Source organism: Ovis canadensis, chromosome 9 (assembly GCF_042477335.2).
Source record: "Ovis canadensis isolate MfBH-ARS-UI-01 breed Bighorn chromosome 9, ARS-UI_OviCan_v2, whole genome shotgun sequence".
NCBI lineage: Eukaryota > Metazoa > Chordata > Mammalia > Artiodactyla > Bovidae > Ovis > Ovis canadensis.
In genome coordinates, this window is record NC_091253.1 from 85,038,489 (window position 1) to 85,062,443 (window position 23,955).

At 36.6% G+C, this 23,955-nt stretch overlaps 1 protein-coding gene across 3 annotated transcripts in view; it reads left to right on the forward strand.

The window, feature by feature from the left end:
• Positions 1 to 23,955, forward strand: part of UBR5 (ubiquitin protein ligase E3 component n-recognin 5) — a 140,330-nt gene that overhangs the window by 76,799 nt on the left and 39,576 nt on the right. For all 3 annotated transcript variants that reach the window (XM_069600429.1, XM_069600430.1, XM_069600428.1), the window contains exons 13-25: positions 1,013 to 1,130; positions 5,676 to 5,860; positions 8,030 to 8,139; positions 9,295 to 9,407; positions 10,714 to 10,857; positions 10,952 to 11,063; positions 11,233 to 11,387; positions 11,642 to 11,839; positions 16,055 to 16,265; positions 17,255 to 17,381; positions 21,302 to 21,453; positions 21,881 to 21,976; positions 22,350 to 22,473. In XM_069600429.1, coding sequence (XP_069456530.1) covers positions 1,013 to 1,130; positions 5,676 to 5,860; positions 8,030 to 8,139; positions 9,295 to 9,407; positions 10,714 to 10,857; positions 10,952 to 11,063; positions 11,233 to 11,387; positions 11,642 to 11,839; positions 16,055 to 16,265; positions 17,255 to 17,381; positions 21,302 to 21,453; positions 21,881 to 21,976; positions 22,350 to 22,473 — 1,845 coding nt within the window. The remainder of the gene's footprint in view (positions 1 to 1,012; positions 1,131 to 5,675; positions 5,861 to 8,029; positions 8,140 to 9,294; positions 9,408 to 10,713; positions 10,858 to 10,951; positions 11,064 to 11,232; positions 11,388 to 11,641; positions 11,840 to 16,054; positions 16,266 to 17,254; positions 17,382 to 21,301; positions 21,454 to 21,880; positions 21,977 to 22,349; positions 22,474 to 23,955) is intronic.

Genomic DNA, 23,955 nt, shown 5'->3' on the forward strand with positions numbered 1-23,955 from the left:
GTAAATAAAAAATAGAATATGAAAGGATTATATACATATTATATACATATTATACATATATTCTTTTTCCTATTCTGTGTATATGTATAGCTGAATCGCTTTGCTGTACACCAGAAACTGATGCAACATTGTAAATCAGCTATACTTCAATTAAAAAAGATGCTTATACAGAGGGAAATTTTCACCTTGGAGCAAAGTAACATTAAAAATAAACCTTAAGATTAAAAAAAGGTTACAAAAATATACTTAGTGACTATAATTGTGAAGTTTTTAAAAAGTATAAGTAGAAATAAAAATCACTTATAATCCTACAACCTGAATATAACTACTGTTAACGTTCGTTTAACAGTAACATGAAATAGAAATTTATTAAAGTATTTCATTGCCTGAGTATTCTGTGCCTCACTTTATTCCTTTAATTTTCAAAAGGGACTTTAAATATGTTTTCTGTTGTGTTTTAAGAAATCAGCAACTTTGCAGTGGTAAAAATAACATAGGGAGATCTACTAATTAAAACAGAATTAAATTAGTTAAATTTAATTAAACAGAAGAAAATGTCAAATGATGAATTTCCTGTAAATTTTAATCCTTAATGATTAAATAAGGGTTAATAATAAAAGTTGGTCCAATTATATACTGTTAGACCTGCGATCAAGTTATTATTAATAAATTGCACACATTAATACTATACTGAGGCAAAAATATTAGAGAAGGAATAGTGGCTCAGACGGTAAAGCGTCTGCCTACAACGCGGGAGACCTGGGTTCGATCCCTGGGTCGAGAAGATCCCCTGGAGAAGGAAATGGCACCCCACTCCAGTACTGTTGCCTGGGAAATCCCATGGACAGAGGAGCGTGGTAGGCTACAGTCCATGGGGTCGCAAAGAGTTGGACACGACTGAGTGACTTCACTTTTCAATACCAGTAATAGTTAAATACAATGTGTGAAATTTTAGATTTGTTTAATGGCTTCTTTGCTGCTTATTTGTCCAATTTTTGCTTTTCACTTTCAGGGGTGTAGTGCCTTTTAGTCAAAGGAAAAAAATGTTAGAGAAAGCTAGAGCAAAAAACAAGAAACCCAAATCGAGTGCTGGTATTTCTTCAATGCCGAACATCACTGTTGGTACCCAGGTAAGTGATTAGAATTAAGTCTATCTTAAGGGACATTGTTGCTCTTCAAAATCAATTTCTTTCCCTGTAGTTAATTCCCCTATAGACAGTTTATAAACGAACGTCACTTGAAGGACCGAGTCGCAGTAGTATGTATGGGCCACATCACTTTCTGTTCAATAACTGAGTCACGCATAGATCTTGCCCTGCTGTCAGTTGGTTTTCCTGTGGGGCAAGGATCCTAGATTTGCCTGATTTTAGGAATCATTCTGTACTTAACTGTATAGCCAGGAACTGCTTACCGGAAACATTCCTTCAGTTGGATGGTGGTAGGACCCAGGCTTCATTGTGTTTAACAAACACCAGATGGTTCTTAACAACCAAGCAGTTTGAAAGATTTTGCTCTCTGGTCATACTGTCAGCATGAGACGGGAGGCTTCATCAAATCCCTGTGCTTCTGCTAGTTTCTGATGTTTTGATTCTGAGATGGTTTTGAAGCAGGAATCAGAGTTCTTGTTCACGAAGCCAAAGAATGAAATCCATGAACACACAAATGCTCACAGTAGAAAGTGAATAGGATTTATTAGAGAGGAGGAAAGTACAAAGCTCTCGGCATAGACACTGAGAGGAAGGGGGTAAAGAGTCCCTCCAAAATGTGGGGATTGCCTCAGCTTTTGACTCTGACAGCCCCTTGGACTGCAAGGAGATCCAACCAGTCCATTCTGAAGGAGATCATCTGTGGAATTTCTTTGGAGGGAATGATGCTGAAGCTGAAACTCCAGTACTTTGGCCACCTCTCCGAAGAGTTGACTCATTGGAAAAGACTCTGATGCTGGGAGGGATTGAGGGCAGGAGGAGAAGGGGACGACCGAGGATGAGATGGCTGGATGGCATCACTGACTCGATGGATGTGAGTCTCAGTGAACTCCAGGAATTAGTGATGGACAGGGAGGCCTGGTGTGCTGCGATTCATGGGTCGCAGAGTTGGACACGACTGAGTGACTGAACTGAACCGAACTATATCTTTACCAGTATTAATCTGTACATTTTTGGTTGGTTCCTGTCCTTAAAATCCGTTATTTTTAATCAATCAATTTAAAGGTCCAGGCTTCTCTTGATCCTCGGGTTAAGTCACCACCCTTCTTCATGCCCACTGGCCATTTTATAATGGACCAAATGTATGGGTTTAAGATTAATGATCACCAGTTGTTTTTCCCTCAGCATATGAAACAGAAGTAAATTACTGCTGTTCCCTGGATCTGAGTGTTGATAATTTATCAGTCCAAGAACATAGTGCTAATTGCTAAATCTCTTCAGTTGTGTCTGATTCTTTGCAATGCTATGGTAGCCCACCAGACTCCTCTGTACATGGGATTCTCCAGGCAAGAATACTAGAATGGGTTGCCGTTCCCTCTTCCAGGAAATCTTCCCGACCCCGGGATCCGTCGCGCCTCTGTTATGTCTCCTGCATTGCAGCCAGGTTCTTTACCACTAATACTACCTGGGAACCCAGACCAAGGATACATTCCAGGAATTGGGTACAGCTTTACGCTAATGGAGGGAGATGTTTATTGAAAACAAGGTCTCATAGAGTCCTACACTGCCTAACAATTTCTACCTCAGTTTTAGGCTCATATATATCTGATGGAAGGTGATGTTTCTAGTATCCCAGTGGTTCTCAAAGTGTGATCCAAGGACTCCTGCTGCCTTCTCAGCCCTTTCAGGGGATCTGTAGAGTCCTCCTTTTTCCAGCTACCTATCTTTGTTAAGGCTGAGTTGTCTTTATATACTTTAGCTAAAGTAACATATCATGGCAAATTGAATGCAAAAAGCATACCTGGGACTCCAGGTGTCTTACATTAAATTAGACATTGAGATCGACAAAAATGTAAACAGTACCACTTTTCTTGGCTAGTATTTTTAAAAATGTAGGTTTTTTTTTGTATAAATTATGCATGTTAACATGGGGTTTATTAATTTTAAGTATATACTTAAAGTTTATCAGTTTTAATTACTAACATGTTAAATACCAACTATAACCCATATAAACAAAACATTTTGGGGTCCTTGGTAATATTTAATGGGGTAAAATAGTCTTGAGACCGAAAAAGTTTAAGAGCTACTGTTATACTTTTGATTCATTAGATTTTTATAGGAATTTATCTTCAGGATAAAAGTTGATGTTTATATTATTATAGCAAGTGCTGCAGTGGTTGTTTAAGGACTTTAAATCTTTTTTGTTGCATGACATGGCACTAATTCCCTCATGTAACATTTTTTTTCAAATCAGCTTTTTCACTATAAGATGGTATCATTTACATTACCTATTTCTTACAGAGTAATTACTAGTTTAGCTGTTAGTTTTGTCTAAAACTCAGTTTAATAATGTATTTGTTATTTTTGTTTGGGGCTTCATTTTCTTTGTTTGTCCTATTCGTGGTTGTCTTGTTCCGGCTCCTTTGTAACCTTCCAGCTAGGAAGTTTTTAGTGATGACCCATTATTTTGTTTATTTGTTTGTTTAGTCTTAATTATTAATGTCAGTTGCTTCAGACAGATCTCTCACTTAGAGTAGCTACCCTTTACTTATTCAGTTCACATACTGATCTCTTACGTTTCCAAAATTCCTTATTTATTCAACTCATGTATTAGCCAGATATCCTAGCAGATGCCTTATTAGCATGTAGGATGACATTACTGCAGACAGGGAGGAAAGAAAAAATCCTTTAAATGTGCACGGAGGAAAGCTTTAAGCAAAATAGCTTGGCACTGAATTGCTGGAAAAGAGCATATTCCAATACTTTAGTGCAGAACTAAGGTTCTGTTTTAAAGTATAGGAAGCAGGAGGATTAAGGCAGCCATTGGCCACAGAATGGGGAAAGCATTCATATGTTTGCATCAGAAAGAATTGTTGATCAACTTCTCTGGTTGCTCAGACGGTAAAGCATCAGCCTGTAATGCGGGAAATCTGGGTTCAGTCCCTGGGTTGGGAAGATCCCCTGGAGAAGGAAATGGCAATCCACTCCAGTACTCTTGCCTGGAAAATCCCATGGATGGAGGAGCCTGATAGGCTACTGTGCAAAGGGTCGCAAAGAGTTGGACACAACTGAGCGGCTTCACTTCTAAGAGTTTGCAGCAGCATCTGCATTCACAGATTTTAACTGTTGAGAGTAATATATTTAGCACATGTTCCTTGCATGTCTGTTATGTACTGGATATATACCTCCTTGTCTTTAAGGTGCATTTATTTTTATTCTAAGATATTAATAACTTATTCTCTAATATAGTTTGCCATATTTCTTTTATAATTATAGCCTTATTGATCCTTTTTCAGGATTTAAGCTTTCACCAACATTTTTTGAAAATTTATGGATGAAACCTCTCTTTTAAGTCAAGCTAAGCATACCCTTTCAAGAAGTTGTCTCTTAACTATTCATTCTGTGCCACAGAATTGTATTTAACAACAGAGTTTTTACTCTTTGTCAGTATTTCCAGTTCCTATACTCCTGTGTGCTACCTTCTTCTGTATGGCTTATATTTAATTATAACTCCCACCCCCAAAATCTTTATATATGCCACTGTCAAGTATATAAGGTAATCATTAGTTATTGAATGACTGAACAGAATGTCAGTAAGTTTTGGGCTACTTTAGAAATCAAAAGAGATTTCCAGAAATAATGTTCATATCACAGTAGTAGCTTTTGTTGGTGCATTTGGCAGGGCCATGTTACAAGTTATTGGTTTTAGAGTATGACCTGGGGGTGCTCTAAGAATAAGAATTTATAGGTTTTTCACTTTTGAACTCAGTTAACTTCTAACACTAATGTCTGGGGGTGCTCTAAGAATAAGAATTTATAGGTTTTTCACTTTTGAACTCAGTTAACTTCTAACACTAATGACCTGGGGGTGCTCTAAGAATAAGAATTTATAGGTTTTTCACTTTTGAACTCAGTTAACTTCTAACATTAATGTCTACATATTCTGTTTTTTTAATGTTAGAGAAAACTTACATTATCTAGTTAAAATTCTAGCTTATAGAAAACAGTCTTCTGAGGGAAACAAATACCTGTAGAGATGAAGTTTATGATGGAGCCTATATATAGCATCATGAATTAAGGGAGAAAATAATTTCAAATTATAAGAAACAAAAAAAAATTGTTTTTTTTACATTTTACTTTTAATAACCTTTGTAGTTTCTTCTGTGCTGTTTCTTTTCTATGTCCTTATAGCAGAATGGTCAGGATATTTGCTACATGAAATATCAGTTCAATTCAGTCACTCAGTCGTGTCTGATTCTTTGTGACCCCATGGACTGCAGCACGCCAGGCTTCCCTGACCATGACCCCTCCTGGAGCTTGCTCAAACTCACGTCCATCGAGTTGGTGATGCCATCCAGCCTTTTCATCCTTTCCTCCTGCCTTCACTCTTTCTCAGTATCAGGGTATTTTAGTTTGTTTTTAGCAAGTGTGCTAAAATTATTCCTGCTCTTTGATTTTGGGAACACATAACTCTTCTAGTTTGTTTAAAAATTATGTCATTCTGATGGTGATTTTTCTTTTGTTCGCTAGGTATGCTTAAGAAATAATCCTCTCTATCATGCTGGAGCAGTTGCATTTTCAATTAGTGCTGGGATTCCTAAAGTTGGTGTCTTAATGGAGTCGGTTTGGAATATGAATGATAGTTGTAGATTTCAACTTAGATCTCCTGAGAGCTTGAAAAGCATGGACAAAGCTAGCAAAACTACTGAAGCTAAGTAAGTACTGTGTCTTAACTAATCTTGATTTTTCTAGTTTGCTCTGTATATGAAGGAGGATAATCAAGGGAGACTTAAGAGAGGTGTACGGTGACTTATAAAAGTGTTAACATGTGGGGTCTTGTTAAGATCCATATGAGTTTTGACAGGAACTGGTAAAATTTATTATTTGCAGTTTTGTTAATATTTGTATATTACAGTTATTCTTAATGTTTAATGGCCAGAAGGGCCAATGTAGAGTTCTCTCTTAATGTCTTTGTTTGATCATTAGAGTGTATCCTTTGAAGGTGGTACATAGCAGTGGTATATTAGGCAGACTTTTTCCTACTCTCCTCTTGTGTAATCATCTTAATTTCTACCTAATATCTTGCCTGCATCTTGATCACTGGAAGGGTTTTATAGGTTAATGTACTGGAGAGGGAAATTTTATAAAGAATTTTTGTGAATTTTAGGGTGGGGGATAATGCGAACAGAAATATCACTGAATTATATAAAACCTACATTCTGGAGCTCGCTTACTATTTGGGAGCCATGTACAGATCTTAACACCTGTACTTTTAGAAGCATCTACTCATCTTTAAAAATACTGTGTATTATAATTTGGCTGTTTGGTACTTGAGCTTTAATAAAGTTTCAAAATAGCTTTTTTCTTAATTTTATAAAAATACATGAACATTATAGAAATACAGAAAATAATATCACATTGCAGAAATAACATTTTAAATATTTTGATGTACTCTTGTTCTAAATGTGTACAAGCAGTTGAAAAGAAGTGATTGGGACTATACTACACATACAGGGTTTTATATTTCTATAACTTTTTAGTTCAAATGAATATAATGATTGTATAAGGATTACTGCTAATTTTAAAAATATTCTTTGTAATTCATGCCTAATTAAGATATTTTGCTTTGTTTTGTGCTTTAGACTCTGCCTTGTTTTTAAAATAGATTTATAAACTTTCCCTCTGCTTATATTGATTTTTTTAAAAAATCTTAAAAGTAGCATTTATGAAACTTTGTAAAGGGTATTTGAAATCTTTTTGATATGCATAAAATGAGATTAAAATAAGTTGTTGTATTTATATTTTGTGATTTATTAAGATTTTCAAAATCTTCCTTGAAATTTGCCATCTATATCAATATACTTAGTAAAAGAGCTAAGGTGAAATTAAATGTTAAGACGATAATCATTTTCATGTCAATAGACTCTTCTAGTCATGGAAATGTGTTGACTTGAAGCGTGCTAGTGATGAGTCAGTACTGGCTGGCTCCCACCATCACGAGGTTTGCAGAGCAGCCATGAGTATTCATGTATACGTGCATGGCACACATTGCTAAGATTCTTGTGGACATAATGCTGTTTTTCCCTGGACTGTTTTCTTTTTAACTCAGGTGAAATTCCTGACAGGAATAATAGCAGATGAGAGGATTAATATGATGGCCCTGATTATAATATATACCAGAATGACTTGTATATGACAAATTTCTGAGTAATACATGGCTTTTCTGTGTAAAAATTGACTTCTGCCATTTAATGAATGAAAATGTTTTATTTTTTATCATCTGTAGTTGCTGTAGTTATCTTCTCAAGTATAGCATTAATGAAATAACTGAAGGAAGAGGGATAGTTTATTAATACTATAGTTTTCCATTTCAGTTACAGCAGGTGGTTATTCTTGAACTGTCTGGTGTTTAACAAACCACTGCAGGTAGAGTTTTTCTTTTGAAATCTAGGAAATTAATGATCTGGAGGACCTTTTATTTATTTGCCTTTATCATCTTTTCAGTTAAACTGCTGTATGCAAGTCAGGGTTCGGTAAAGTGTGAAACTTGTTTGCTCAAGAGGCTTATGATAAAGCTATGTAGACAAATTGAGTGTAGCTCTGTTGTTATTCCTAGATAAGGCTTATCTGAATCATTGTTCCAAACTGTTGACAGCTTCACATAGTGCATTTCTTTCCTGCTTTAAAACATTATTTAAAATTTGAGATGTGTACTGTGTATTTTTTTTAGTACCTTGCATATTAGAGAATAATACAGTTTGTACAAGTTTTTACTATTTCATTCTCTTTTGAGAATAAACTTGAGTCTTACTATATAAGCCATTTGATAAGTTCCTAATGTTTTATTTTCCTAATTGTAAAGAGAATGTTGTTTCTAACTGCAGGCCTGAAAGTAAGCAGGAACCAGTGAAAACAGAAATGGGTCCCCCACCATCTCCAGCATCTACATGCAGTGATGCGTCTTCCATTGCCAGCAGTGCATCAATGCCATACAGTAAGTTTTATGTGTAGTATACATTGGTCAAAATTGGGTGCCAGGCACACAGCTGTGTAGCTGTGTTCAGTTTGTGTTTCTGATTGGAGACAGCTCAGACTATTTTTAGTATAAATCTTTTAGTTTAAATTGTGCTTCTGCTAGTTTGATTTTTTAAAATATGCATATTTACTTGTTTATTTACTGAACTACAAGGTTTATGGGGCTTGCAGGATCTTAGTTCACTGACCAGAAATCAAACCTGTGCCCTCTGCAGTGGAAGCTCAGAGTCCTAACCACTGGATGACTAGGGAAGTCCAGTGGTCTTATTTAAATGTATTAGCAATAGTTATAGTGTTGACTATTCTTATTTTTGAGAGTTATAATTTTCCACAGTATATAAAATGCACTGCAGTAATAGAAGGAAATAACGGCCACTCTCTAGAATACCTGCCTATCTTTGTTGAGACTGTTATTGTAAATTGGTTATGGCCTGGTCACAACTTTTGCTCAGAATTTGTAGAATTTGCAAACTGAGGTTTGCTACGGCACCTTGGATATATAGAAGTTTTTTTTTTTTTTTTTTTTTTTTAAGCTTTCCAAAATGTATCTTTTTAGTTGTGGTTGCTTCATACTTGAAATTGAAAGTTAATAGTCATTTTAATAGTCTTGTGTTAATTTTAAGGAAGCCCAACATATCTTCCTTTTTTAAACCTTGGTCCCATAGCCCTAATTTTGAGGGTCCAAAACAAGTTTTAAGTTTTTAAATTTTTTGCAGTTGTTTACTATGTGTTCGGAGAAGGCAATGGCACTCCACTCCAGTACTCTTGCCTGGAGAATCCCAGGGATGGAGGAGCCTGGTGGGCTGCCGTCTATGGGATTGCACAGAGTCGGACACAACTAAAGCGACTTAGCAGCAGCAGCAGCAGCAGCAGCAACTATGTGTTAATATCGTTAAGCATTAATGGATTTTTTTTTTAATTTTAAACCATGAGTTCATCTAAGTGAAAGTTAGTCACGAAGCCTCAATTCAGAAGGCAATAGTTTGTGAAATACATTCAGATATCTCAAATATGTATCCCTTTACAAATGATCTTTTTTCATATATTTAGATAAAATCTATAAAGTCTCTTTCACATTTTCTTTTTGGTACTTACCATTTTGTTGTTGTCTAAGAACGACGACGGTCCACCCCCGCCCCCAAAGAAGAGGAAAAGGTGAACGAAGAGCAGTGGTCTCTTCGGGAAGTCGTTTTTGTGGAAGATGTTAAGAATGTTCCTGTGGGCAAGGTTTGTTCAGAATGTCTAAGAATTAATTACTAAGTGAACTCTAGTGGTATCGATTATCAAGGAATTTATGGTTGGTGAGTGCTCATCAGCCCTTTCCTCCAGGCTGCCTTGTCTGTCACCTCTGATCTCTGTGGCCCCATCCTCCCACCTGATGCACCTGTCTCCTTTGTCCCTGACAGAGGAACTGATGATGATGCTGCCGGTCCTTGAGCATTAATGGTGATAGGCTGCTTTTAAAAAAATGTTATTTTGAAATAATTTTAGATTTACAGAAAAATTGAATATAGATAACATTTTTTGGTACAGTCTGTTCTTTGGGACTGATAATACAGCGTTTTCATGGAGTTGATCTTTCATAACATTTATCAGTCTTACTGCTATCTTTAAGCTTCCACTTTCTCTTCTGTTCTTCCTAGAGAGGGTCTTGCTCTCTGAGAAGCCAAGTGGGTAGAGTTCATCAGCTGGAATGTTATTAACTTCACCTCTGTCTTCACACATTCTTAATACAAAATGGGATGATAGCTATAGAGTATCTGCAATGTAAATCTTTTCCTGATGGCTTTTTACTTTCTTTAATGTGATGGTCTTTCCTTTATACTTAAAGGACCGATAACTTATGTCCTGCCTTTTACAAAGGCCTTTCTCATATACTATTCCATTTGATTTTTTTAATAGAACTGTAGTTTATGGGCACCTTTTTTTTCCTAAGAAGAGCCCACTGGCTTAAAAGAAGTAAGTAACAAAAGTGGGACTCAGGTATTCTGATTTCAAGTGCTGTGCTCAGCTTTTTGTGCATTGCTCACTCTTATGTTGTCCATTATGGTAGGTACTGGCCAGGTATATGTAGCAAATTAAACTTACTGAAATTAGTAACATTTAAAACGTCAGTCTCTGGTCACATCAGCTCCCTGTGCTCAGTAGCCACTTCTGGCTAATGGCTGTCATGTTGGACAGCACAGATATAGAGTGTCAGACCATCATCATAGAAGTTCTTTCGCACAGTGGAGTTCTAAACTAATAATGAGGGAGGGTAGGAGGAATTTGTGGATTGTGCTTGATTGCTAAACATCCACACACTAATCACTGGCTGTGTGGGTCAGTTTTCCTACGGAAAATATGTCTTGGATATAGACATCAACAATAAATTTGGTGAGTGTGTTCAGATTAATTTTATAACTTGATGATCATTGAAGAAATATACTCATAAGGGATTTAATGCCTTCAGTGTTAAATTTGCTCAATGTAACTTGCATATTGATTTCATATGAGCTAGTGTTAATATTTATCATATCTGCCTGCATTCTAGGTGCTAAAAGTGGACGGAGCCTATGTTGCTGTAAAGTTTCCAGGAACATCCAGCAATACCACCTGTCAGAGCAGCTCGGGTTCAGATGCTGACCCTTCTTCTCTCCTGCAGGATTGTAGGTTACTTAGAATTGATGAACTGCAGGTAAGTATGGAGGAGTCACCCACTCACCAGTTGAATGTGGGGACCTTGAGCATATTACAGATTTGAGAGCAAAATTCATTTTTGTGTCACACAGGTTGTCAAAACTGGTGGAACACCAAAAGTTCCTGACTGCTTCCAAAGAACTCCTAAGAAGCTTTGTATACCTGAGAAGACGGAAATACTAGCAGTGAATGTGGATTCCAAAGGTAAAGATTTTGTAACTTTTCCAACTGGCGTACTCTATAAAGTGTAACAGTATGGAATGAAATGTGTCTGTATTTGAAATGTGACTGGGGGTATATAATTTGGTGGGTACTTGCCATTTACTAAAGATGTATAACAATTTTTTTTTTTAACATCTGTGTATTTCTGAAGGTGTGCATGCTGTTTTGAAGACTGGAAATTGGGTACGGTACTGTATCTTTGATCTTGCCACAGGAAAAGCCGAACAGGAGAATAATTTCCCTACAAGCAGCATTGCTTTCCTTGGTCAGAATGAGAGGAATGTAGCTATTTTCACTGCTGGACAGGTAAAGAGGCTTATTTTTGTTTTTGAAAATGTATTGAAACTGAGTTTGGTTCTAGTTTGCTTGTTATTAAATTAGAAGAATGAGAAGAACTAGAAGAATTTAGAATATTCAGCACATTTTTAATATTAAGTTTCTGTTTGGTCACTGTTACAAGCATATGTAAAATGTAATTTGAAAATAAATAACACCTCTTGTAAAAGTCAGACATGTATTTGATTGGGAGCCAAACTTTATTATTTTCCCCTCTGTTACAGGAGTCTCCTATTATTCTTCGAGATGGAAATGGTACTATCTACCCAATGGCCAAAGATTGCATGGGAGGAATAAGGGATCCTGATTGGCTTGATCTTCCACCTATTAGTAGTCTTGGAATGGGTGTACATTCTTTAATAAATCTTCCTGCCAATTCAACAATCAAAAAGAAAGCTGCTATTATCATCATGGCTGTAGAGGTAATCTGGTTTTTTAAACTAATTGGCCTTTCAATTGAGAAGACTCTGCTGGAGTCTAGGGAAACAGTTTTCAATAGATTATTCATTGCCCCTTCCCTACAGGAGCTAAGAGTGTATTAGGATAAGAGAGAGGAGTATGCCGTTGGTCACAGTGTGATACATGTGTTGGGTAAGGCATGGACAAAGGTGTAGAAGCACAAAAGGGAGGGGTTAAATTAGACTGTGACTGGAGAGGCTTCTCTGAGGAAGTGTTGCCCGGACATAGTTTGAAATAGTCACATAGGTGTTTCCTAGACACAGGAGAAAGGTAGGAGGTGTTATTCCAGGCATGAAGAGCAGCCTTTGTGAATCTCAGTAATATATTGGGAGAACTTATACATTCTTTTGATTCTTTAAAACTAGAAGATAGGGTTCATATGGATCTATGAGTGGCAACTGATAAGGCAGGGAAAGGGATTGAGGTGCCTTTTGTATTAATCTACGGGACCTGAACATTCCCCTGAAAGCTAGGAGGAGAGGGTTTTAAGCTGCTGTATTTTTTTGTTTTTGTATTTAAAGAAAATGAGCAATGGATGGAGATGCAGCAGAAGTTTAGAGACCAGATAAAAAAGCTAATGTAATTATTCATGTTAGAAACAAAGTAAGCTTGAAGTCTTGGAAATGAGGAGGGGATGGACTTAAGAGATCTTAAGGAAGTAGAAGCTTTAAAGCTCGATGACAGGATGGCAGCAGTAAAGGGAAGGAAGCGGTTATTAAAGCTTCGATTTAGGTGTGGTTGTTGGGGAGATGAGAAATAGGAAAAACAAATGGGATAAGGCGAGATGAGTTTAGTTTTGAACACACTGTGGTTGAGATGTTTTTATTTGTTAGATGTGGAAGCAACACTGCTCTAAGTTATTGGAGCAATTTGAGCAGAGATTGACCTGATTTGCCTAACATTTTCAGAATACCACTGCTGACATGCTGAGAATACATGGAGGATAGGTTGGAAGTAAGGAGGCCAGTTAGGTGGAAGGTGCTGTTGGCTTGGCCCAGGAAGTAGAATGATGAGTGACTAGACTCTATATATACTAGAAATGTTTTAAAGTAGATCCAACAGGATTTACTTATGGCTAAATACAGGGTGTCATATAGAGGAAGTAAGAGGGAGAACGGTTTTGAAGAATGATGTTGCCATTTATCAAGATGAGGACACTAAGGATGAATGAAGCAGGTTCAGGAGGGTAACATCCTGTTTGTTTAAGTTTCTTTTGTTTTTGGCAGCACTGGGTCTCTGTTGTGGCACACAAGCTGTCTCGAGCTGTGAAGCTCGGGCTTAATTGCCCCACAGCATGTGGGATCTTAGTTTCCCAGTCAGGATGGAATGTGCAGATTCTTATCCACTAGACCACCACGGAAGTCTCTAAGTTTTGTATTAGATTATCTAAGAGGAGTTAGTGAAGAGAGAGTTGGGTGTGAAAGTTGGAAGACGAATTAAATGGCATGAGATTACTAAAGTCTTGGAGAAGGAAAAACCTAAGGACTTAGCCATTGGAATAGTCTCAGCATTTAGATGCCAAGAGATAAAGAGGAACCTGTATAAAGGCACTGAGAAGGAGTTGGAGGAAAACTAGAATGAGTGTTGTCTTGGAAGCTAAGCCAAGAGCATATGTCAAGCAGGATGTGTTGTTCAAGTGTATCATGTGATGCTGTAGGCCAGTGAGCCTTCACATCGTTTAAAAATTCTTGATTTGTTGCCAGCATTCCAAGTCACAGGATTTATATTTAAAATCCAGATTTTCAGTTGCTCTTAAAAAATTAGAAGACCTGGTAACATTGGGCCATCACAGAATATTAATCTGCTCCTTTTAGGGGGCTATGCATGGTCTCTCCAGTTCATCGCAGAGAATGTTTAAAATTTGTTGCTCTGCGTTCAGTGTTAGTCACCATTTATTACGTGGTTTATGTTACCTTTTTTTTTCAGCCAGCTTCCTCCATTCATTTTATACTATTTCAAGTGCTTCTGTAGGCCTAATAATTCCATGAACCCTGCACTTTGTCAGCGTCTCAATGGTAAAGATAAAACATGCCATCACCCTAGGGGTAGGGATGAAGTGTGTCATCATTTATCTTTGTACCTCATTTACCAGGACTTGATGCACAGTAGACATGCAAGAAATTTTTGCCAAACTCTGTGCCTTGTTGGACTTCCCAGGTAACTCAGGTAAAGAACCCATGTGCCAGTGCAGGAAACACAGGAGACATGGTTTTATCCCTGAGTTGAGGAGGAAATGGCATCCACCCCAGTATTCTTGCCTGGAAAATCCCATGGACAGAGGAGCCTGGCAGGTTATAGCCCATGGGTTTGTAAAAGAGTCAGACACGACTGAGCATGCACACATGCTGCCTTTTGTTATGAGAATAACTGACAGCATATAGTGATGCAGAATAAACTGTCTCACTCAGACAGCGTAAGTGTGGCATTGATACTGTCAGCATAATGGCCCCTGTATAGTCTAACAGGTTGGAGATGAGAGCTCCTGTAGAGTAGCTGCTTCCAACCAGACGACTGATTTGTTTGAAAACATTTGATATCATAGCCATGTGCGGCAAAATATCTTAATTTTAGTTATTTCAAAATATACTGTGCTTTTTATTCTTTGGAGAGATTTTGACATATTCTCTCAATGTATTGATTAATGCACATCTACCACTAGATTTTGACAAATTTAGTCCTATGTGGCCCACCTCATGCTCTTGAACTGGAGTTTGTAATTTGTGGGGTCATTTCAGAGCCATAGTTAGTTCTGCAGTCCAAATGGCCTGTCTCACATGCGTCACATACTGAAAACAGTTTTTCTTGTAATTTGTAAAGAGGTGGCAAGTTCAGAAGCATCTCTCTTCTTTTTATATTTCCATATATTCTTTTCCCACCTGCTTTCCTCCAGTTCCTAATTTTAGTTAAACAAATTTTCTTGTTTTCCTTAACTGATGCTTCACATTCAGTCCAGTAAGTATCCTATAACTACAATTTACATTCTGAAAAGATACATTTCAACTCTTTGATATATTAATGCTGTGTCTTTGTTTAGGCTGCTAAGGTCAGAGTGACTTAACTGAAATTTGCTTTTCATAGTTCGGGAAGGTGGGAAGTTCAGAATCAAGGCAAGGCGGATTTGGGGTCTGATGTGTGTTCTTTCCTGGTTCATGGATGGCCATGTGTCCTCACACAGTGCTAGAGGGGAGCTCTGGTCTCTTGAGGCCCCTGGTCACTGATCACCTTCATGAAGGCTCCACTCTCATGACCTAATCACTGTCCAAAGGCACTGCCTCCAGATACCATCACCTTGGGGATTATTAGGCTTCAGCATGAATTGGGAGGGAGCAAATACTCAGTCCCTAGCATGCTGTTTCTCAGGTAGAAAATGGTATGATCCATAAATAATTTATCCTTGCTACCTTGTCTTTGACAATGAAGTGTGTATTTAGCTGTCACCTTTGGGGAAGTGCACATGTTGTGATTTCTGGGGAGGTAAAGGTTTTCGTTTTCATAGTGTGATGTAACCTTAGAGAGCGCAGGAGGATGAGAATAAGCTTGGAGTGAAATGTATACCCTGAGCTTAATTGGCTGACAGTAGGGTTCTAGGTTGCTAGTTGTATATGACGTAAATAAGGGTTCTGTAAACTACGATCTGTGGGACTTCCCAGGTGGTGCTAGTGGTAAATAACTCACCTGCCAATGCAGGAGACTTAAGAGATACGAGTTCAGTCCCTGGGTTGGGAAGATGCCCTGGAAGAGAAAATGGCAACCCACTCCAGTAATTCTTGCCTGGAGAAAACCATGGACAGAGGAGCCTGGCGCGCTACAGTCCATAGAGTCGCACAGAGTCGGACATGACTGAAGCAACAGCACACACACAAACTGCGATCTGTAGGTCCATTCCAGCCCCTCCCATTCATCATTTGCACATTGTATATCTGACTGATTGCCTGCTGCAGTTACTGAGTTGAGTTAGTTGCAGAAGCTGAAAATGTGTATTGATCCTTTGCAGGTCACTCTTCACTCCTGTCAGTTGTTGTCTCCGCTTAAGGGTATCTTTAAGTTCAGCTCCTTGTGCCAGGTCACCTTAAACTACTTTCTGATTTTATTATTGTGTTGGCCATGTGAAATTTTTGACACATGTATTGTGGTATGCAAATACATTGAAGTTTTTTTCCTAATTTGTCTGAGCACAGAAACAAACCTTGATGCAGCACATCCTGCGCTGTGACTATGAGGCCTGTCGACAATATCTTATGAATCTTGAGCAAGCGGTGGTTTTAGAGCAGAACCTACAGATGCTGCAGACATTCATCAGCCACAGATGTGATGGAAATCGAAATATTTTGCATGCTTGTGTATCCGTTTGCTTTCCAACCAGCAATAAGGAAACTAAAGAAGAAGAGGGTGAGATTAAGAACTATAACATGATCTTTAAAAGGAATTTGGGGCAATTTTGAAAATACAAAAATTACTGAAAGAAAAGAAAATCACTGTAAAGAATTTGTGTATGGCTTTGTATATGTGTTTTCACTTGGCTTTGTAAAATCTTCGAGTTTCCGAAGGTAACATTCTCAAAAGGTAAAAATGCCTGTTCTCTTGATAGGATGAGTATATAACATGAATAAGTAAATTTTTCATTAGTGTGTTTCTTTTGTCTTAAATTCTCTTCTCTTTGTTTAGTACAAAACTATATATATAGAATCCTTAAGAGCTTACTGGTTTTATAATTGCAGGTAACTTTTATTACCATGGGACTTATTTAGCAAGTTAAGTCGAATTATATGGAGGCAACTTTTATCCCAGTTTTTAGAATGTAGAGGAGAAAATGAAATAGTGAGTTTTTAGATTTTTTGGAAAAGAAAATAAGCCTTTCTTTTTGCCGTAAGGTTTTTAATTTGCTGATTAAAGGGGGGAAACTGAAAACCTGACATGCAATTGTGTAATTCATAATGGTTTTCCTTATTTTGAATTCTACTGATGACATTCTGGTAGCTACATTTTTGAATAGTGGTTTGTGAGTTTCTGACTTCTTATTCATTATCATTAACTGACTAAAGGATTATAAGTAGTGTAGAAACTAAGACTGAGATACTGATATGTCAGTCTTTTCTTCCTTGGTAGTGAGAGCTACATTTCAGCCTACTTGTGAATAATACTTTTTATCTTTGGGGTTGAGAAATAAGGCAGAGTAAGGAAATAATTCGTGTTAAAAGTCATAGTTCAACCTAGCTTAAGTGTTTATTCCTCCAAGGAGGCAAAATTAAGCTGTTATCCCTAGTATGTGAATTAGAACACTAAAACAGCAGGTAGCATTTGATGGCTTGTACATACTTAAACTCTTAGTTATTTTTTGAAGTTTAAAATTGATTGTGATTTTCTCTCTTATGTTTCAGAAGCAGAGCGCTCTGAAAGAAACACATTTGCAGAAAGACTTTCTGCTGTTGAGGCCATTGCAAATGCAATATCAGTTGTTTCAAGTAATGGCCCAGGTAATCGGGCTGGATCATCAAGTAGCCGAAGGTAATGTGATTTTTACCAGGGAAGTTCAGTTGATGGAAATGTAATCCAAGTACAGAAAGAAACATATCTGTTATCTCTCATATGCATGAATTGGTGGGTCCTTTTGTTTTTTTTTTGTTTTGTTTTGTTCCTACCAATATCAGTCTGGGAAAAATATTTGACAGTATCTCATATTTAAGTATAGAATAGTAGGACCTAGGATCTTTAAAAAATTTGAGGTAATTTAGACAAGTAGTTTAAACTTGATTCTTTGAATGTGTTTTAAATTTTTCATCATTCTTTTTTCCTAGGAAGTTATTTTCTTTAGTTGGAGAACAAATAATAATTGAAAGAACCTCAATCTTTTATTTTCAGATTGTTTACTTAGCTCAGTCTCTCAGATGTACTAATGATCTGGGAAGAAAAGAAAAGCTGGTGTATATTATGAATGTTCGGTATTTAAGATTTTCAGGCCTTCAGAGTTCTGGGATGGACAAAACTTACAACACATTAAACATTACTAGATGTTTGAATAGATGAAGACTATAAAGAATTCAGGATATAGGTGTTTCTTATTTTTCCTGAAGAGAAAAAGCACATTTAATTAGACATGAGAGCCAGAATTCTTGGATGCTTCACAAATCATTAATGTGGAAGCACTGCTTACTGTGCTCATGTTGTAAAGTCAACTTAAAATGAAGACTCTCTTGGCCTATTTGCTGTTCTATATTCAACTTTCCCTTTAAAAAATGATTCTTCTAAAATTGGTTCCAACCTGAGAGCTTCCCAGGTTCAAAAACATTGAGGTGAGATTTATCAAAAACTATTTATGGATGACCAAATTATAATTTAAAACCATACAGAAACATTATATAGACTATGCAAAATGGAAATTATCACCAGCTTATTTATTCAGGACTTCACTAGGCAGACAAAGTGTTTGGTCTAAAATGGAAAGTGACTTAAATTCTTCATGAAGAAATTAGTGTCTGAATTATTTCAGGTATTTCATTTCCTCAGGGAAAATACAGGTTGAAATCAAGTTGGACTCTGATATGGTTGGTCCAATACCAGTGCTGCCATCTTTTTTTCATGTAAGGATTATTTTGAAGGCAAAGACTAAAAGGAGCTTCAAGAGTGGGTGATGTGTTGCTCACAGAAATAATTTGCAGAGTAAGCTCCTTTGAGGCATTTGCCGAAGATTTCACTGCAGTGCTCTTAACCAGTTCAAACTCAGGGCTGCCGGTTGAACAGATGAAAGCACAGGAGTCTTATTATCCACGCCGGGCAGTAGGAAGTCCACAGACTCTGCTTCATTGAAGTGAAACCCTCCTCTAGCCTACAATGGATTTTCTAGGCGATGCCCCTTGATGAGTATGCAGGCTGGGATTCATGAGCTGTAAGCTCAAAACCGATGCAGTTTCAATATTGAATGGAGTACTGTTAAATGCCTTCAGATGATGATTTGACTGAGAAGTTTTGTTATGTGACTGAATAGTGCCTGAGTTCAAAGGGCAGATTTAGTGGAAGGCTTGATTGATGCATCTGATTACAGGTGTATGTACTCTAGAGATTATTAATCTGGAAGACACATGACCTTCGCTTTTTTGTCACAGTGGTATGTTTGAACATGACTGGATTCTAAGGCTTCTGTAGCATGGATATAACGTGCTTACAAAGAGGAAATTACATCATCCTTGAATTCTTCCATATTGTCAGAAAATACGATGACTCCAGGCAAGCCTATACGAAGAAATGTCAAAACTCTGAATCTTAGCAGCCAAGGTGGTATCTCCTCAGTATTGTCCTCAGCCACTGAGGATACAGGTGAATCTTCATGAATTGTGTACAACATCTTGAAGAATAATTTTCTTTTTTTTTTTTTTGTTTTTTGTTTTTTTTTGTTTTGAAAGAATCGGTAAGAGGAGCTGGGCATTGTATTTAAAAATGTTCCCAAGACCCAATGAAGAAAAGAGGTTAAGGACAATTTTTTTAAATGACAAGGAGTGACCCCTCATTTAATATTGAATTGACTACATCACAACAACAAAGTTGGGAGTTTGCAAGTTCAAGATGAGACTATGGTCTCAATTTATCTTCATACTTATTCTTAATCTGCTCTAAGCTAGAGATTGGAGAATAGCCCATATGTTTTGTTTGGCCTGTGCAATGTTAAAAATTTTTTTTTCTTTAACATTTGAATGCCTTTAGATGAGCATGCACACTTCTAGTTTGCCATGACCCCCTACTTCTTACACCTAACTGTCCTTTGCTCAATTTATTTTACTTTCCAGGCCCAGTAGGCATTGCGTTTGTGACCTTGGTGTAAGCCTTCTTCTTGATAAGCCCAAAACATGCATTTATTTTCAGGTGATTTGCACTGCTTCCCAATTATTGCTGACTCTTTGTCTCTCTCTGTGTTTTGAGTAAGACACATCAGGACACTAAATATCTGTGTTGAGCTTAATTACGATTGTGTTGGAGCATCACAGTGTGAACAGCCACCCGGGCAGTGCTGTTTGGGTAGCACTGCCATGCTCTGCGGGTCATGTCTTGGACAGGAAGTGACCTTGACTGAAATAAATCACTGTGCTCTGCTCCCCTCCATATTATAAAAGCTTCTAAATTGGGAGAGAGAAGACATGTTACTATAAAACAATTAACCGTAGGTATTTTTTAATAGTGCATACTATAATGACTAACATTTTTTAGACATTAAAATTTACTTTGCAGAATCTTCCAAAAAAGTTACTCTAACAAAAGATATATTTTCATACACAAGCCTTATAAATTAGGTATGTTCCTGAAGGTAGCTTCTAAAAGAAATTTAGGTAAATGCTTTAAAAATTTTTTTTCTTTATGAAACTGAAAGTGTATTGGTCTGGAGAAACACATTTACCCTTGGATTAAATTCAAGCATTAATATAAATTACTCTGAATTACTTATCTGCAGACATATAATGTGTACGTGGTAAGATGCTAGGTTTTTCACATCAGAAATGTCATGTCTTTGGGATTAAATCTGCCTGGGAGAAAGAAGTCCCTGATGTGTGGCCTGGCCCTTAAAACTGAATTCTTTTTATTCATTTAAAAGCTCTAAAATTGTGGCCGAGTGAAGGGATTTGCCTTATGCGCTCTCTCAATTGCTGCTAGTTCTTAATGTATTAATTTTATAGCCTTTGTAAGCTTTTATTCAGAGGTACAGATTTTTGTACAGGTAATACACTAGTTCCCCTAATGAAGTCTTGTGTTTGTGATTATTTTTTAGTGATGTGCACAACTGTGCCATATTTTTTTTCTGTATAGCAGGAAGAAAAATATATCCATGCCCAGACAGTATTCTAATAACATAATTTTATAAGCTCCAATTTCATTATTTAATTTCCTTGGGATGAAGATGTATTGTTAAAAAATTTTTTTTGTAAAAAAAATTAAATCTAAATTGGTCTTGTTTGAAAAACTACTTACTGTGTGGATATTAGTTCACTTGCTTTTGCACAGAAAAGGGATTTAGTGGGCTAATAATATTGGTTTTGTGCTAATACGTATGTTTTGTTAATGTATATATTAAACTTAATTCTTACTGGTAATAAACAGGGGACAGAATTTTTTTTGTTTTAATGTTCAGGTGTTCCTTTATCCTAACTGTATAAAAGATTATTTCTAATTTTACTTCACTGCAGCTTTTGTTCCCTGTGCTTAAGTTTGTGTGGGAGCTTAATACAGTGGTTTTAAGTGCTGAACTCCGTTCTGGGATCCCCCAGTTGAATTTCTATTCCTTGCTGACTTATTTCGTGATTCCAGAATTGGCATTTGTGTCACTTTCCTGCCTGGAGTATTTGCTTGTAGAACAAACTTTGATCTCAGATGAGAAGTTCTGTGCACCTTACTGTTAAATTTAGACATAGTAGTGAGCTCTGATTTTGTCCATGTTCTTCTAGTTTGAGATTACGGGAAATGATGAGACGTTCATTGAGAGCAGCTGGTTTGGGTAGACATGAAGCTGGAGCTTCATCCAGTGACCACCAAGATCCAGTTTCACCCCCCATAGCTCCCCCTAGTTGGGTTCCTGACCCTCCTGCAATGGATCCTGGTAAGACCTATTATTTTGTTTAGTGTTAAACAAAAAGATAATGTCATGAAAGAAAAGAAACATTTCAGTGGGGTATTGAGAAATCTGAAATAGTTAAAAATTGCCATAAAGAGTATTATAACTAGTCTAGGAAGATTTGGTTTAAAGTGTTTGTAAGTTAAAAATTAAAATTCTAGAAAGTCTCATTAGATAGCCCTCTCCCACTGAAGTATATATTTCTATACTGATAAGCCAATTAGTATTATATCAAGTCAATAATTTGTCTAGTGGATTCATCCTCTTACAGTTTGGGAAAAAAGTTTCCACTGAAACCTCTGTCCGATTTGACCTTTGGCTTGCAGAGAAAAGCCTTAAGGCCAGTTAAATGAACATGGTAGGGATATGTTTCCTATAATGATGTACATCCTGCTGTTCTGTTTACTGAAAGATGGTGACATTGATTTTATCCTGGCCCCTGCTGTGGGATCTCTTACCACAGCAGCGACTGGCACCGGTCAAGGACCAAGCACCTCCACCATTCCAGGTGAGAATCTCTGTTATTCTATCTACCTGTGTATTTGGAAGATAAAATACACACTTTGTATATATATATTTCTAGAGATCTACACTCTATCTCAAGGAGACTTTTCTTGGCTTGAAATATGTCTAATCCTCTGACTTACCTTCCATATGTCAGTGAAGTTATGGTGTGTGTGTGCATGCATTTCATCAGTTGAGATTTGTAAAATGTGTTAGTGTGTTTAAATTTTCTGTCATGAAGTTATTAACTTGTTACTAATACCAGAATATTTTTCTGGTGGTATATTTTAAACATCCTTGGTATATTATTCTAGAATAGTCTTTAACTCTTGTTTTGTATACTCTTTTTGTTACCAAATGGATGTGCTTAATTACAGGTCCTTCCACAGAGCCAGCTGTAGTAGAATCTAAGGATCGAAAGGCCAATGCTCATTTTATATTAAAATTGTTGTGTGATAGTGTTGTTCTGCAGCCCTATCTTCGAGAACTGCTCTCTGCCAAGTAAGAAGTTTAATATACTTTTGAGATTAAGATTTGGCTTAACTCCTTTTTCTGTTGTTAGGTCAGTCTTTTTGCAGTGTATGGAACAACAATTATCTTAATTGAATTTAAGATAATTTATCACCATCTAGCATTGTATTCTCTGTTACTAACCTCTCTTTAGTGAAAAAAATCTTCTGAATATAATACAGATAAACTAAGTGAATACGGGGTGTATCTTTATACGTTAGCTTGATCAGGGTATATATTTATTTGTTAAAAAGATCACAGTATAGTTACCTGTAAATGTTGAATCCATAAGTTAGTTATATCACTGTCACCTGGAGAACTTTAAAAATGATACAGATTCTTTCCCAAGCTTTATACTAGAATTATGACTTTCTTGGTAAATATTCTGTTGTAAATGCTCATTAACCATTAATAGGTTACATCTCTACTTTTACTATGCTTGTTTATCTTCCTTTACAGACTCATAATGATTATATAATAGTTATTAATCTGTGCCAAATTCTACTTGCATTAATTCTTTTATTCTAGATATAACTGTCTGGACTAGATAGTTTGCAGCAATGGGCTTAGAGGTAATTAACTTGCTCAGGATCCCAAAACCTAGTGAGTGGCATAGCTGGAATTCCAGACCTCGTCTGTGTCTTTACTACAGAACTGAAATTCCCAGTTATGACCCTTATGCCACTTTCCCTACTTAAGTTCAAGAAGATGTTTGGAGTTTTTTGTATTTTTGAGGGCAAGGGAGTTTTCCTGTTTAAGCCTTACTACTCTTAGGATGAAAATGACCACATTTATGAAATTTTGGTTACTTTAATGAAGGCTGCCCCATTAGTAAGATAAGTCTTTGGATTGTAAATAAAGTTATTACTACAGAAGCATCTTACTAATTTGTAGCTTGAGGCACAGATAAAAAAATATATATATATAGACACACATATATCTTTCTGCTTTTATTTCAGTTGTCATTTTTGTTGCATTTATGGTATTTTTAAGCATATTATCTTTTTATCATTTTCTCGTGGTGGTGTCTGAAAAGTTATTCTGTGTTCTTACTCCCTTTCTCTTTGTTATTAATCCATCTTGTATTTCTACAATTAATTTCTTTTTCGCTAGTCCTTTATTTTAGTACCCTCACAACGATTTACTTTTTCCTCTTTATCTAAGAAAATATATATCTGGAAAACACCAGATTAATAAACTGATGTGTTAGTAAGCTGATATTAAGAGAGGTGGTGTTCTTTTGCTTACATTTAGGTGAGAAGTATAGAGATTATCAAACTGGCCCTTTTTTGCTTTTTTTATACTGCAAATATAGGAGAATTTTCTAGAGTTGCTAACACAGTTTCCTGTGTGGTGTATTGTTTACCATGGAGATAACTCAGTTTTGTTTTTTTTTCTTAGTGCAGTAGAATTGACTTAAAATTATATTTGTTTCAAGTATACGACATACTGATTTGATATTTTTTTCACATT